Below are 15,148 nucleotides of genomic sequence, written 5' to 3'. Positions count from 1 at the left end.
TCTATGAAGCATATATTTGATGTTAATGATTAATTGAATACGTGTTTTTCCTAGTTGAGTTTTCTTGTTGGGCCTTGGATCACAGGTGCTTTGCGGTGCAGGAAAGGGAAAAGGAAAGGTCGACTAGCCATTAGTCAGAGGGCTTTAGAGTGGCGCCTCATTGTTCGGCCTGCTTAGTCCTACAACCAAGTTATTTTGAGGGACTTAGGGTATAAGTTTGATTTTGTCGCCTAAGTCGACTATTTTGTCAATTTTGTCTGTAATTATGTTTTAATTAACTGTTTTAAGATCCCTTGTACAGATTTAGAAGTTTAATGAAAAGTTTATGTTTTTGACCAAAGCTTTAATACCTAAACATTTGATTTTCTTTAATTACACTTCTGAGTCCAAATGACTCGCTTAACGAGTTGAGCACTACTGTAAACACATTGTGTAACGTCTCTGGATTAGTAGGCGATACAGTAGCTTTGGTTGAATTTTTTTTTAATTTAATTCGTTAATATTTAGATATTATTTAAAATTAGTATTTTTTAAATTTATAATTTTCTTAAAATATTTTAGTAATTTTTTATTGGATTTTTTTTTAATTTATAAGAATTAAATGAATTTTTTAAATAAAAAAATAATTATTGATTTAGACCAATCAGAAGTTATTGCATATGTGCTGACTTGTCAGTTAACGGTGAGGTGCCTACGGCTACCAAGAAAATGTGACGGAATGTATTTTAGCTACAAAAAAAAAAAGAATTAGGTAATGAAGTGCCACAATCTGTAAAACTTGGTATTTATATCCCTATTTTTTATAAGTTTATGTGCTCATCTTCTTTTATCTTTTTTTTATGTATTGGTTGGAAAGCTATGGTTTAAAGAATGATGTTGTTCAATGTTGGATTTCAAGAGAAAGTTGTTTGGATGAAATCTATGTACAAGATGATGATGTAGTTTAATGCAGGAGGATGTTCAAGGTGGAGATTTTTCAAACACTAGCTTGTCTTCCAATAGGTTGTTTTTCTCAAAAGTTGTTGGTGGTCTTTACATCTAGAGTAGATGAAGTTTTTTCGTTGTAGTTTCTTTAGCTTCTCTTATTTGGGTGTCTTAGAGATACTGAGAAAGTATTTATCTGATCTTTCTTGGTATTCTCTTTTATCTCAATATTTTTTTATCATTAGAGATATTACACTTATTATCTATCTTTCTAGGTGTTGTTTTTAGATTAGCCATTAAGCATCTGTGGATGCCAAAATTCTAGTTGCACGAGGCTCCCACCTTGTGCCCTTCAAACCATAGGCTTGAGATGGAAACAGCGAAGTCCGACCTTGCACCTTGCGCTAAGAGCCCCGCGATAGCACCAAGCGAGGCATGGTCTCGAGCCACAGGCCCCTGCCTTGCCTCAACGCCTCGCGCGTGCATCAGGCCACCATCTCGTCTCGCGCCACAGCCTCACACCAATGGCCTCACGCTTGTGCCAGGATACGCCTTGCATACGGAGCCTCACTTCGCACCGAGCGTCTCGCGAGGAAACTTCACACACCCCATCTCACGAGGCCACGTTGTGTGCTCAATCTCGCACCGTATAGGTCTCACGAGGCACAACCTCACCTACGGAGCCTTGCCTCGTGCTATGTGTCTCATGAGGACACCTCGTGTGCCCCATCTCATACCATACAGGTCTCGCGAGGCACATGCCTCGCCTGCGGAGCATCGCATCTCGCACCAAGGGTGTTGCAAGATCAGCCCTCACATGTGTCATCACATTTCATGCCGAAGGACCCGCGAGATGCACGTCTCGCCTACAATGTTGTACCTAGTGCCAAGGATATCGTGCCTAATGCATGAGAGGTCCCTTACGTATCCTTTTCATAGGGCCATCACACGAGGTCCTTGCCTCCCAGGCATATTGGGACCGTGTCATCCACGATAACGTATAGGGATTTTAATACTTGAAGAATAAGGTACCTTGTGGGGGTGAAAGCCTATGTATGACAAGAGGAGCTCGCACAGGTATGAAATGCACCTACAAACCAAGAGGAGTTAGAGTACGGACACGATGTCCACACCAGACAAGTAGTGGCAGTACAAGAATGGTTCATAGCAAGTACTCCCCTAGCACGCCTATGAGGTTCGTACCCAACAAGTAGTGGAGGTACAACATGGTACCAAGACAGGAGTACTTTTGCAGACTGCTGGCGTGTACTGGAGCCGAACACCACGCTCCTGGTACCACTACCATCTGTGGATTGCATATGCAGAATCGTGTCCTCAGGGACCACCATCTACAATGAGCCAATAGTGCTCTACTATAAATGTGACCTCCCTTCACCTGAGAGAGGGAGAGGAAAAATTTTGTAACCAGTTATTGCTAATGAAAAAAGACATTCAACATTGTCTCCACTTTTCATTCTAGAATTCCATCATTTACATTTGATGTTCTTGAAATGATAAGGAAGTTTGCCTAAATTTTAGTGAGTTTAAAGTTCACTTCTTTTACAACTCTAAAAGTTCTTGATCTAACTTAGTTGACGAGTTCTCACCATCAACAGCATGTACTTTCGATAGATGATGAGTTCACTTGGTTAGAAGAAATTCTACCATGCGTTGAGACCAATATATTACAACAATACTTTCTATATATGAAATTGGTCTTTCGTCAAAAATAATTGATATTATATTAGTGTTATTTTTTGTATCAAACATATTAGAACTTAAAATTAATTGGGTAAGTACTCGTTTGGTATCCTGTATTTTAACCGAGTACAACTTTGGTACCATCTATTATGAATAATTATCATTTGGTACCCTGTAATTGTAAAATCGGTAAAAAATAGTACATTTCTCCTTGAATTTGGCCATCAATTTTTTCATAATACCTTAATTACCCTCAACTTTAAAAACTTTAACTAATTAAAGTATATAATTAAAAAAACCACATTATTATTTTCTGGTAAAAGACTTTTTTTTAAAAAACACTTTGTAAAAGTAGAAGACCTTTTAAAAAAAAAAAAAAAAGAATAATCATCTTCTTTTCCTTCTCTCTCATGCCTCTTTCTCTTTCTTCCCCACACATCTTCTTTCATCCATCCATGGCAGATCTGAGTTTAATTTTTTTTTTTATTTTCAGGTTAAAGTGAAAGAATTTGAAAGCAAGGTCATGTTGTTAAATTTGGTATATATATATATATACTTTGTTGTTAAATTTAATTATGTTTTTATTTTATGATATAATTTTAATTTATTTACAAAAAAAAAAAAATTAATTGAGGTTAAGCAATGGCGATTTTGTCATTTAAAAAAATTATTGACCAAATTTGTGTCAAGGGTACCATTTTTTACTGATTTTGCAATTACAAGATACCAGATGATAATTATTCGTAATAGAGGGTAGAAAAGTTGTACTTGGTCAAAATACAGAGCACCAAATGTGCATATTCCCTATATAAATCTTTTTTAAAATTATATATATACATAAAGTGCATATTAGATTAGATTGGATTGGTTACTTTTCAATTGAAAGTGCATCAATACGGGAATAATTTCCCGGAGGGGACATGCCATTGTATTAAGAAAGGAAAGTGCCCATTTTTGAGAGAGAATTCCTTGAAGAAATTAAAGTGTGCATACTAAGCTCTGAGCTCAAAATGATTGAATAAGATCTATGAGCTCTGAGTTCAAAATGATTGAATAAAATGATGAGCTCTGAACTCAAAACAGATAGATTGAGGAAAGAGCCCAGAGCTTAGATTAAGTGAGAATATCAATGAGCAATTGAGCTCATAATGCGAAGGAAGGAAAAGGCGGGAAGAAGGTTAACGAAGTTAGACACATGGACCAATCATGATAAGCCCTCTTAACCTTATTATTTGTCATTTTTCTATAAATAGGGAACGAGGGACCTATATTGGGGACCTCGAACTTTAGTTTGATTAAAGTTTGTGTAGATTGCAAATTGAGAAGCAAGAGACTTACGCATCAGAGTATCTTTTGCATGTAATCCACCCTTTGTTCTTTCTACTCAATTCAGGGAATAACATATTTATGTTGTTGGTTTAGCCAACAGAACGTGTATTAATCGGACAAACAACACCAACAAAGGACGACACATTGAATTCATGATCAAGCAAAATAAATAAAAGATTTGGGGGAAGATTTTGACCCAAACAACATCCAACTCGCTTTTCAATCCAATCCATTCCGTACAAGTGCGGATATCCATACTTTACGGATTAAATTAGATCAAATCGTATAAATTGAATTGAATCGGTTAAATCTTAAATACCCTAATTACGTGTGTCATTCATAAAGAAAATAGAACAAGAAATACCATCTTTGTGTTCTCCTTAATTTATATGGCCCATAAAATTACCAACTATGAGAAATCATTACAACATATATAACGTTTATGATTCCCATTAACATAATTGTTTCTTCTTTGTTTCTCTCTTATATTGATTTCAGCTTAATGTAAATTTATGTGTGCTTGGCTCCTTTTGCTGCCGTTTTTTTATTTGATTTTGTTTATTAAGTTGTCATCTCTAATTTTATTGTTGTCTTCCGATATCTTGTTTTTCGGCTATGTTTGTAATGTCATCTCCAACATTTCCTTCCTGACTTTTGAGTTGTTTATAATTATTTTCTTGTATACCACTCTGTTGTGGTTCCTCAGATATTGCAGTTTTTGCTTTAACTTGTTATCGGTTATTTCTTTTTTTTTCCCCTTACAGTCCGTTACTTTTTCGTCACATTTCTTATTATAGTCCTTTATATGCTTTGTCCATTCTGTTGTCGTTTTCGTTTATGGTTCAACACGTTATAATTTTTCACCATGTTCCGTGTTCTTTTACAGATATCTTTCACTTTTTACGTAGTCGTCTTTATTCATGGGTTCATAATGTCGTTTCCTTCAAATTTGGCCGTTTATTTCCTATATTTTGTCGTTTCCAACGTATCAACTTGACACCTTCGTCCTCAGTTAAAAGTATAAGGCTAATCGCTAGCAATTACATATTCTACGAACTCGAAATACAAGCAAAAAATATATGTTTATATTAAAATTTATCAAGGGCCATAGTTTATCTTAACCTGGTTCTGGTTTATTAAATCCAAAAAGTAAGAATGGTTACTATACCAACTTACCACTGAGCTTTTGTAAAATATGCACCCCTTAGCACACAATCAATCAATTCATGCTCATTTTATCTTTTTCTCTTTTTTTTCATAGGAAAAGCAATTTATTATACTACGAGAAATGTGAAATAAAGAGGAAGATACATGTTACTACCATTATTATGTGCTTTCATTTAGAGACCAGCTTAATCAGTTTCAACTTAATTATGTTACAAATTCCAACTCTCATTGATCCAAACTTGTCCATTTTCAAATGAAGACAAAACAAAAGATTTTTTCCAAAATCAAGATTTACAACTTCAACATTGCAAGAAATTTAATGAAGATTTTTTTTCTCCCTCAAACCTACTAACCAAAGAAGAGACAACTCTCATATGTGCTACTTTTGTTTAACTAACCAAAATCATAATACTACCGAGCACTTGGGCGAGCAATAGACTCGTCAATAGACAAGAAATTATCAGTTCCAATAATGTCAAGGGAGCCCATGTTGAGAGAAGAATGACCTGAGTTTCTTGATGTATCATCTGAGTTACCTTCTCTCACTGTTGTCGCTTCTCTTTCCATGGCGATGGAGTCCTGGACCTCCTTCAGAACTTCCGAGATCGACGGCCTCATGTATCCATGTGGCTGAACACACATCAAAGCTTTCTCGGCTATTTTCCACATGGATTGGATGTCGTACTCGTTGTGTAAGGCAGGATCAATGATACCTTGGATGTCACCACTCTCTATGTGTTGCTTTGCCTGTGGTTCAGATGAACGTGTTAAGAATATGAATTAAACTATAATGGAAGGATGGAAAAGTTTTGTTGGACTTACCCATTGGACTATGTTACGGCAATTAACGCCAAAACTTTCATTAGATATTGCTTCTTGACCAGATATCAGCTCAAGAAGAATGACACCGAAACTATACACGTCGCTTTTATCTGTCAGTTGTTGAGATATGTAATACCTGCCAGATCAATGCAAAGAAGATAAAGATTTGATACGAACAAACCGAAATATGCAGGGAGTTAGGCTAAGCTGACAAATTTCAACTTACCTCAAGCATGATATTTAAAATGGTTAAAAAATTGAAGTCTTAATGAAAGATGGGAAACGGCCTTACTCAGGATCCAGATATCCCACAGTGCCCCTAACTATGCTCGACACATGGGACACCCCATCAACAGCAAGTTTGGAAAGACCAAAATCGGAAACCTTAGCTCTCATTTGTTTGTCCAGAAGAATATTACTGGTCTTCAAATCACGATGAATAATGGCTGGAGTACATCCTGTGTGAAGGTATTCGATCCCTGAACAAGCATGGAAAAAAAAAAGTAAAAAAAATCAATTGATTGCAAAGTTCTAAAACCTAGCCTGTCATGGCAGTAAAATTTGAAAAATAAAGGAAAAATAAAAAAATAATCGTAGTGCTTCAAAACCTTTTGCCGAATCTTCAGCAATCTCAAGGCGTTTGATCCAGTTGATACTTCGTCCGCGCGTTAGAGGTCCTACAAAAGAACATAAATGGTTGGCCATTGAAAGTTAAGAAGATTCTATTGAATTTACATACGATCCTACCATAAAGATGTTCCTTGAGAGTTCCATTATGCATGAACTCATAAATCAGCATACTCCTTCCATCTTCTTGGCAATACCCATGAAACTGTACCAAATTCCTGTGGTGTATCCTTGAAAGAAGAGTTACCTGTTTCAATGAAAAGCTAAGAGCAATCCTTCATGAAAGGCCACAAATTTATAGAACGGAAGAGGCTCGGCCAATAATAGGAAGAATATACCTCATTTGAAAACTCTCGCTTTCCCTGGTAGGAGTTACTTGTCAAGACCTTGACTGCAATTTCTCGTTCATCTTTCAATTTCCCATAGTACACAACCCCAAAACCTCCGGAACCAATTTTCTTCTCAAACTTTCTTGTAGCAACTTCAATGTCTGAAAGTGCAAAGCAATGTGCAGATTCTGTGGGAGCCTCGCTTTTAGAAGCAACTACTAGCTTTTGAACCGGGAGAGAATGTCCAGGTTGCTCTGTAACAAATATAAACAGCTTCATTACATTAGAGCCAATCGAAACTTAATGTCCCTTTTCATTTGGGTAATGGTGTAGGATCATAATATTGTCATGGAATTGTACCTTTATGATGATTTCTTTTACTCCCTTTGCGCAAGCATAGGCAAGACACAATAGTAGCTATAAGTAAAACAGCAGCACCAATTGATGCACCAATGATAATGTTCGTTCGGCTTCCACTTGAACTCCCTTTATGAAGATCTGTGTTTCCCGTATAGCTGCAGAAAAACAAAGTAAGAAGGAAAATTGTTTTTGAATAACCATTTATTAGTTTCTCTAGGAATAACCTCAAAACCAAAGAATTAAATTTCTGAATTTTTGTACAAGCTAATCATTTTTTCACCGTCGTGTAATCTAATCATATCCATAGATAGAAATACTCACTTCAAAACCAAATTTTTGTTGGGAAGACCCTTTGGCACTGATCCGGATAGCATGTTATTTTGCACATACCTACAACCATCAAATTCACCCAGTTGCTACTTTATCAAACTATGTCAATAGCAGAGTATCATATAGAAATAATGGATATAAGAGTTGCAGAAAACATACAATTCCTTCAAATTGGGTAGGTTTGTTAAAGAGGAACGCAGCCCACCTGTCAATTGATTGTTTTCGAGATGACTGTCAGAGGAAAGATATGAGTTAGCTCATTGTTTTAAACACAACCATTCTAAGAGAACAACTCATCTCAGATTACATTATCTGCAAGTTCACGCATCCAGTGAAATCAGGTATTGAACCAGTCAATGAATTCCCATCAAGCCATCTAGCAGTTACACAGCAAGCAAATAGTGATAGTAAGACAAACGTCAAGAAAAGTAAAGAGCTAAGTTCAAAAGAATTGCCACCACCCACAAAATAATAATGCAATTATACTTACAATTCAACTAGTCCACTCAATTTTGCCAAGTCCAAGGGGATATTCCCTGTCAAGTTCTTACCAGACAGCATACTGCCAGTCAAAATAAGCACCAAAATAGCTGTGATTAGATTAGACGGTAAACATCTTCTACTCAAAGAGTTATAGGACTAGGTACCCAATCAAACCTTCAAAAGGAATTAAGTAAATAACTATTACATTGAAACTATTCTCGGTTGTGGATCTGAGTTACACTGAACCCAAGACCATGGAACTGGTAGGCACGGATCACCACCTTCTAGTGCCCAGTCAGATGAGTAGCGTGAAACTACATTAGCAACGATAGGCCCTGAAAGTTGTACAAACTTGAGGATCAGTACGCTTGTAACGCTTAGAAACAATTCCTAGCAACATACAAAAAAGAATCATGCCAAAGCAATACGTGTAGTCAATATATGTAGCTGATTTGAAATCTAGACATCAGACCAAGGTATCCAGTATCCACTACCATTAGTGCACTCACCATCTATAGAACCTTCATTTTTTTCCAAATACTTATTTATCTCCATTGCATTCAGGAGAGGACCAAGGGAGGAGTCTACTGTTTTCCCAAATCTAAAGGATAATACAAAGGGAAGAGAAATATTGGTAAATCCAGGCTCATAGAGACGGTATTTCCCTTGTGCATTCTCTTCAATATTAACAATAGCTTTGCTGATATCAGGATTGCCGGGGAGCACTAGCCTAAATTTTCTTGACTCATCCGGTTTAAGATCTTCAATTTCTGCAAAGTAGGTCATTGCCCACCCACTACCAGGAAAACCATCCAAGTTCAAACGGTAAGTCAATGACCCATTGGTACCAACTACAGCCGTCTGCATAACCTTTTCCGGTGGTCTCTCATCTCTGTAAGCATCAATTGGCAATTTAGTTGACACTTTTTTGGTTCCAGCTGCAACATCAACAAGGTAATTGGCTTTCTTCACAGAGTCTGACTGCCATAGTCTATCAAAAGGGTCATCAGGATACCTGAAATTGACAGGTACAGGTTACTTATAAGGCAAGTTCTCCACTCAAGTATAGGACAAGTATTCAGATAGAATTATATTTTCTTCCATTAAAGCTTTCTTCCAAGTTCAAACTATCAATCTTACAAAAAACATGTGAAAAGTTTATATATTAAGTTTTTCTGCATAATGCAGATTTAAACCAAACATATTTTAGCATACCTAACTGGAGCTTCACTGTCTGCACCAAAATTTATCCTTGCAGAAACACTGAGGTAGTAATTATCTTCAAAATCAGTGTAATAAGCAGAACCATTGAACTGTCGAAGCTCAAGGGTTGATATAAATGGCTGCCCAGTTGTAGCATTGGATAAACACACACTGATTGTAGGAGTTGAAGCTAAGAATATAAGCTCCCTAGTCTCTATATCATCAGCATCCGAAATGACAATATTTGACCAATGAGTTGCCCCAAGAGAAAAATCAAACTTGGGATAAACATTATTGTTGTCAAAGTTACCATACAAGAATGTTGCTCTTATAAGGTATCTAGTCCTACTTGTGACATTAAGAGTGTAACAATACTTCCTTGTATCAGCAGGAAAGTGTCTCAGAGTCATATATTGCCTCCTGGTCTCGTTTGCAACTGCTATACTTGCTGTCTCGCCATAAGCAAGTGTGTCAGGACTCCACATAAGCCCAATATCATCTGTGAAAGACTCATTACCTCCACAATCCAAACTCACAAAACCTGCTCCAATAACAGCAGCACATAATCAGTACCCAAAAAAGAAATGAAACACAATAATAATTATAAAATCAAAATATCATATTTCCCTCCAAACCAAAATCCAATATCCAACAAGTTATTCATAACTTGAAAAGAATTAAAATTTATGAATTTGCTCCCTTTTCTTCTCCATCTTGTTTATTTATTATTTTTGTGCTGCTTGAAGAAGCTTAGCTTAGTCCAGATTACAGCATAAATTTATAAATGAAGATCAAATTTCATCATAAAAAAATTTAGCTAGCATAAAATAACATTATTATTTCCATATGCAATCTGAAAATGGAAAGAAAAAAGAAAAGAAAAGCAGTGAGTTCAATAAAGAGCGCTATTAAAGCAAGTAAACAAAACATGGAGCTGAAACGAAAATGAATGAAAACAAACAAAAGAAAAGAGAGATATCTATACGCTTACATATACATACATTAACGTATATAAGTGGATAAAAATTAAAGAGAGAGAAAAAAGAACGAACCTGGCATCTGAGAAGAAGATGAATCGATGAGAAAGACGAGAGAAAAAACAAGAAGAAGCAATCTGAAGTAGTAGTAGAAGTACATCATTTGATTTGCCTTCTCAGAAGAGAATCACAGACGACGTGATAATCATCCAAAACAAAAACAAACTATTTTCTTTTTCATATATGTATATATTTACATGAAAGAAAAGCGATGCAAAGCAAAGATTGTATTTTCTTTTTCTTTTTTCTCTCTGTTTACCGAGAAAATTCTCAGCTAAGAGAACAAGAGAGAGTAAAGTAGTGAGAGAGAGAAAATGATTTGAACGAGAGAGAGAGTGTTTTAGTTTAGTTTTTAGCTGTTTAGGAAAGATAGGAAGAAGATGAAGAAAGCAGAAGGTTTAGAAGTGTGGGTCCCACTGAAAAAGGTCACAGAGAGGGATATATATGTAAATAAGCATCCTATGATGCGGACCCACCATTGGTTTCTGTACGCTACGTCACATCGCATCATACCCCGAACCTTGTTGTCACTCATCTCTACACTAACACTCTACACTACTCCCATAATTCCATTTCTATTTTCTTTTTTTTGTCATCATAGTGATTTTGATTTTGTATTTTCCACATCCAAATCTTTTTTTTTAGAATATGCCATTTAGTATTTACACAAGTTTTAGAAAAAGGAATTTTGGAATAGTTGTTAATTAAATTATTATGGTTAGTTTGTCAAAAAATATATAATTATGATTAGAAAAAGTGATTATTGAAATAAATGATAATAACAATTATATCTATTTTTATAGCATTAATTTTTTTTTAAAAAACAAAATTTGATAGGTGAAGAAAAAAAACTATTTATACCAAAAAAAAATGATATTATTACAATGTGCTACTCAAATTAATTAGAGGAATGCTAAAAAAAACACTATATTCCACTATCTTTTACGTTTGCATGACACGTGGATATTTTTTTTTTTTAATTTTAATATTTTTTAAAATCATTAATAAAATTCACATGTTATTCATTGATTTAAAATAATACAAAATAGAATCAAATAAGAGTCTATTTAGCATTTCTTAATTAATAAAGAACGATGACAAAATATTTAAACCCATCATGTAAAATGAGATCATAATTATATCGCTTTATTATTTTACATTTTCATAACTTTATAATATATAATCTTTTAAAATATTTATATCTCTTTTATATAAAAAGTGTGTAGATAACGGAAATTTTTTGTTTTAACGGTCTTTTATTTTTTTAATGTTAACTTTAATGGAGTATTTTTATATTGAACAAAATATTCTTGCATTTAACGGTAGATTGTAAACATCACTTAAAGTTAAATAAAATAAAATAAATAATTAAAAAAACTAAAAATAAGATATTTTACAATAATAATTATTAAAAAACAATAAAATCATACATTTTATAACTTAAATAAAATTTAATTAAACTTAAACTCACTTATTAGAATAATATCATATTAAATATATAATATAATCTACTGTCAATTAGCAAAAAATTACTTTTAAAAAAACTAACAAAAATTTAAATTTAAAATCTACGTATAATATTTATTATCACATTAAACATATGATATATAATGTATTGTGTACACTCGCAAATTCAAAAATTAGAACAAACATAAACTTAAATAAAAATAAATAAATTATCTAATTAAAATAAAATATTTATTTAAATTTTATATAATATTAATATAAATTTAATAAAAATAATTAATAAATTATATAAATAAAACTAAAGAAACCTATAATATATATATATCGTTAAAGGTGGTGTAATTATAAAGCGTCAAATTTGTCAATTTATACAAAAACTTATTATAAAAAAAATATCACTTTAGTTTTGTCCATTCAACAAATTATAGAGACAAATATGCTAAAAGTTTTTTAAAAATTCAATTAGATTTTTTGAAGGGTAGTTATTCAATTGACTGTTCAAAGATAATTATATGTTTTAAATTGCCATTTTTGTAGAAAGTGAGCAAAGAAATAGATATAACTATGATAGCTAAACCACCATTATAAATACTAATAAGTATTTGTTATAATACAAATACAATTATGATTATTGGAGTTTTGGACCCCTTACGTTAACTAACACTTCTATCGACAACAAGGTTTGGTCTTATCTACATTTATATCTTTTCTTTTTTTAGAAAATATTTATATCTAATTTAATGCATATAGCCACAATAAGATACTAATCAATACATTACATACTATGTATATAATATAATGTATTTATATACAAATATATTTTAAGGATGCTGACATTCTTGACCTGATCAGTTAAGGCAAATACTATTATCAAATATAAAACTATTTATTACCCTTTTACAAAAATACACAAAACAAAATTCAGTAATTAAGGAAAGAATCATAGTTATAATCAAAAAGTACCCCAAAAATATTCATAGGGGTGTGCAATGTTTGGTTTGGTGCAATTTAAAAAAAAAATTGAATTCAGATGACTCATGCAGTTTTGTCAAAATGAAAAATCAAACCAAATCATTAATATTTACCGAGCTTTTTTAAAATTAGAAATATGTTATGAAATAAGATCTGGAAAGAAATTATTAGAGATGAACAATCATAGTTTTTATGTGGTTGGGGTGTTAATGAGCATTAGTCCACGAGTCACTAGTATTAGACTTTACAGAGTTTTGACAATAGAGTTTTCTACAAGTTCAGCAGAGTTTTTGTTTACAAGAGAAATTATGGGATCCCCGCTACTGTGCATAACTTACCATATTTATAGGCGGTCAAGTAGCTTGGGTCGGACTAATCCGAGCCCAATAGGGATGTCATTACAATTTGCTCGCTATTGGAGCCATAATGCAAAGAATGTAAAGTAATTAAATGTCGTTAATTTGGGCCCATTCGGCCGACTTAGGCATGGTCGAGCCTTACAATTGTCCTTTGTTCGTTAGTACGGACTGATCCGTGTGGGCTACTAAGGGGATCCTGGGGACAGGATCTGTCAGAGTCGTGGTAGCACTGTTTCCTAGGAACAATGTGCGTTTTGTACGTACCCCATTCTGCAGGTTAGTCAGAGGGACCAACCTCCGGATTTCTCAGGAACACGTCAGCATCAAGGAAAACGAGGCTTGCCCTTTCCGGACGTATAGTCCGGGTTCATTTACAAATACCCGGGATCGTTTACCTTAGTCATGGTTCGTTTACCAGGACCCAGCTTCATTTACCAAGGCGGATACCTTGTTGATGACATCTTCTCTTGGATCCCACTTGATGGGATCCGTCTCCTAGAGTGACCCATCCCCCATCACCATGTTCATTTCATAGGATGTAGGTTGAGAGTGGTCAGGGAGACAATATGGGTCTGGACCTTGGTTCTGGCCCCCTCGCTATGTTTATGCTACTTGCCCGTCATCGGGTTTAGTATGGTCTGGGTCGTATGGGTTTCCTTATACGTTGTTCACTAGGCCCAGGCCTCTTCTGAGGGCCCTTAAATCCGTTTGTCCCTGCCACGTGTCAAAGGTGAAAAATATGGATAACATTTACCCTCCAAGTCTTCATCCGTGTTTGCATGGTGGAGACTTGCATTCCTTTTCCCGGATCAATCTCAAGTATCCCAGTTCATTTACTTGAGTCCTGGTTTGTTTACCAAGACTTGGATTCATTTACTTGGGGCCATTTACCAAGACCCAGGTTGTTGGTGCGTCTTTACCACCCATGCCTTAGAAATCTGGAGATAATCTTTTGATTACTTAGGTGACCAATGGATGTCAGCACATGTCTCAAAGTGTCTCGTCTGTACGAAAAAGGTGCTTTGGGTACTCGAGTGGGCTTAATGCTTTTGCACTATCTGGAGCCGTTGGATGGAGATATTTTTGGGATTTTCAATGTGGATCGTTGGATGAGGTAGGCATGGATCGTGGATTGACGAATCCACGATTGGGCCAATTAATGCCCCTGCATCGTCAAGGACCATCTGATGGGGATAATCTTGGGATCCCCATTGTGGCCCATTGGATCAAATAGTGGATTTTTATCCTATAAATACCTCGAGAGGCTCATTTCTACATTTTACACATCCCACATTCTCAATCTAGAGAGTAGAGAGCCAAAGCTTTGTATGTCTGAAATTGCCGACGAGTACTATTCCTTCGTGCTCATTTATTTCCGATGAAGTCTTTTTTCAACTCATCAAGCCGAAGACTCTGTCCCAGTCCATTCATCTAGGAGTGTCTACAAGCTGCTACATCATCTCTTCCAGTTCAAGACTAAAATCATGCTGACGTTGTCGCCTGAAACTCAATAAATCCCAACTCCAATATCCCACAGTAAGTTTTCTAGTCACTTTCTTATTCTTTTTGGTCATTTTATTGTCGTCTTGTTTTGGTAACTGTAGAGTTGTTAGGACCACGACCACCGTGTAGGGAGGTTGTGAGTAGTGGTAGTGGAAGAATTGAACAGTAGGGATCTCTATTGGTCCCAGATCTGAGTCCGGTGGGGACCTCTCCAAGCAGTTTTAGGAGAATCCCCGCACCTAACTAGTCTTTTTCGGTTTCGGTGCTAACTACTTGGTTCTCGCTTTTCTTGTCACTTCTAGGTCTTTGATCATGGTCGCGACGTTACTTTGTACGCGAAAGATATTGTCCAAAAGGTCCCCGCAGTCCTGGAGGGGACCAAACTTCCCACTGGTAACACGTGGGAGATGGACGGGGAAAAGAACGAGTTCCGGAACTACCGGATGCTGAATGAGCTAGAGAAGGCCCTTGGAGTGGAGTCGACTCCAGGGCTCTTATACAACAGACTGTCCCAGAAGGAAGAGAAAGCTCACAT

The 15,148-nt window shown here is 35.3% G+C and overlaps 1 protein-coding gene across 1 annotated transcript; it reads right to left on the bottom strand.

Annotated features, from left to right (window-relative positions):
- Positions 1 to 5,268: 5,268 nt before the first annotated feature.
- Positions 5,269 to 10,658, bottom strand: LOC133831008 (probable LRR receptor-like serine/threonine-protein kinase At1g67720). The gene is made up of 15 exons (XM_062261166.1): positions 10,328 to 10,658; positions 9,288 to 9,816; positions 8,582 to 9,087; positions 8,278 to 8,407; positions 8,080 to 8,151; positions 7,897 to 7,965; positions 7,749 to 7,820; positions 7,581 to 7,649; positions 7,260 to 7,414; positions 6,909 to 7,153; positions 6,691 to 6,817; positions 6,552 to 6,620; positions 6,236 to 6,422; positions 5,944 to 6,079; positions 5,269 to 5,868 (listed from the first exon to the last, which is right to left on the bottom strand). The coding sequence occupies exons 1-15, from the start codon at positions 10,413 to 10,415 to the stop codon at positions 5,533 to 5,535; spliced, it is 2,790 nt and encodes a 929-aa protein (XP_062117150.1). The 5' UTR covers positions 10,416 to 10,658; the 3' UTR covers positions 5,269 to 5,532.
- Positions 10,659 to 15,148: the final 4,490 nt, after the last annotated feature.

Source organism: Humulus lupulus, chromosome 4 (genome assembly GCF_963169125.1).
Source record: "Humulus lupulus chromosome 4, drHumLupu1.1, whole genome shotgun sequence".
NCBI classification, from domain to species: domain Eukaryota; kingdom Viridiplantae; phylum Streptophyta; class Magnoliopsida; order Rosales; family Cannabaceae; genus Humulus; species Humulus lupulus.
This window is presented reverse-complemented; position numbering and strand designations above follow the sequence as displayed.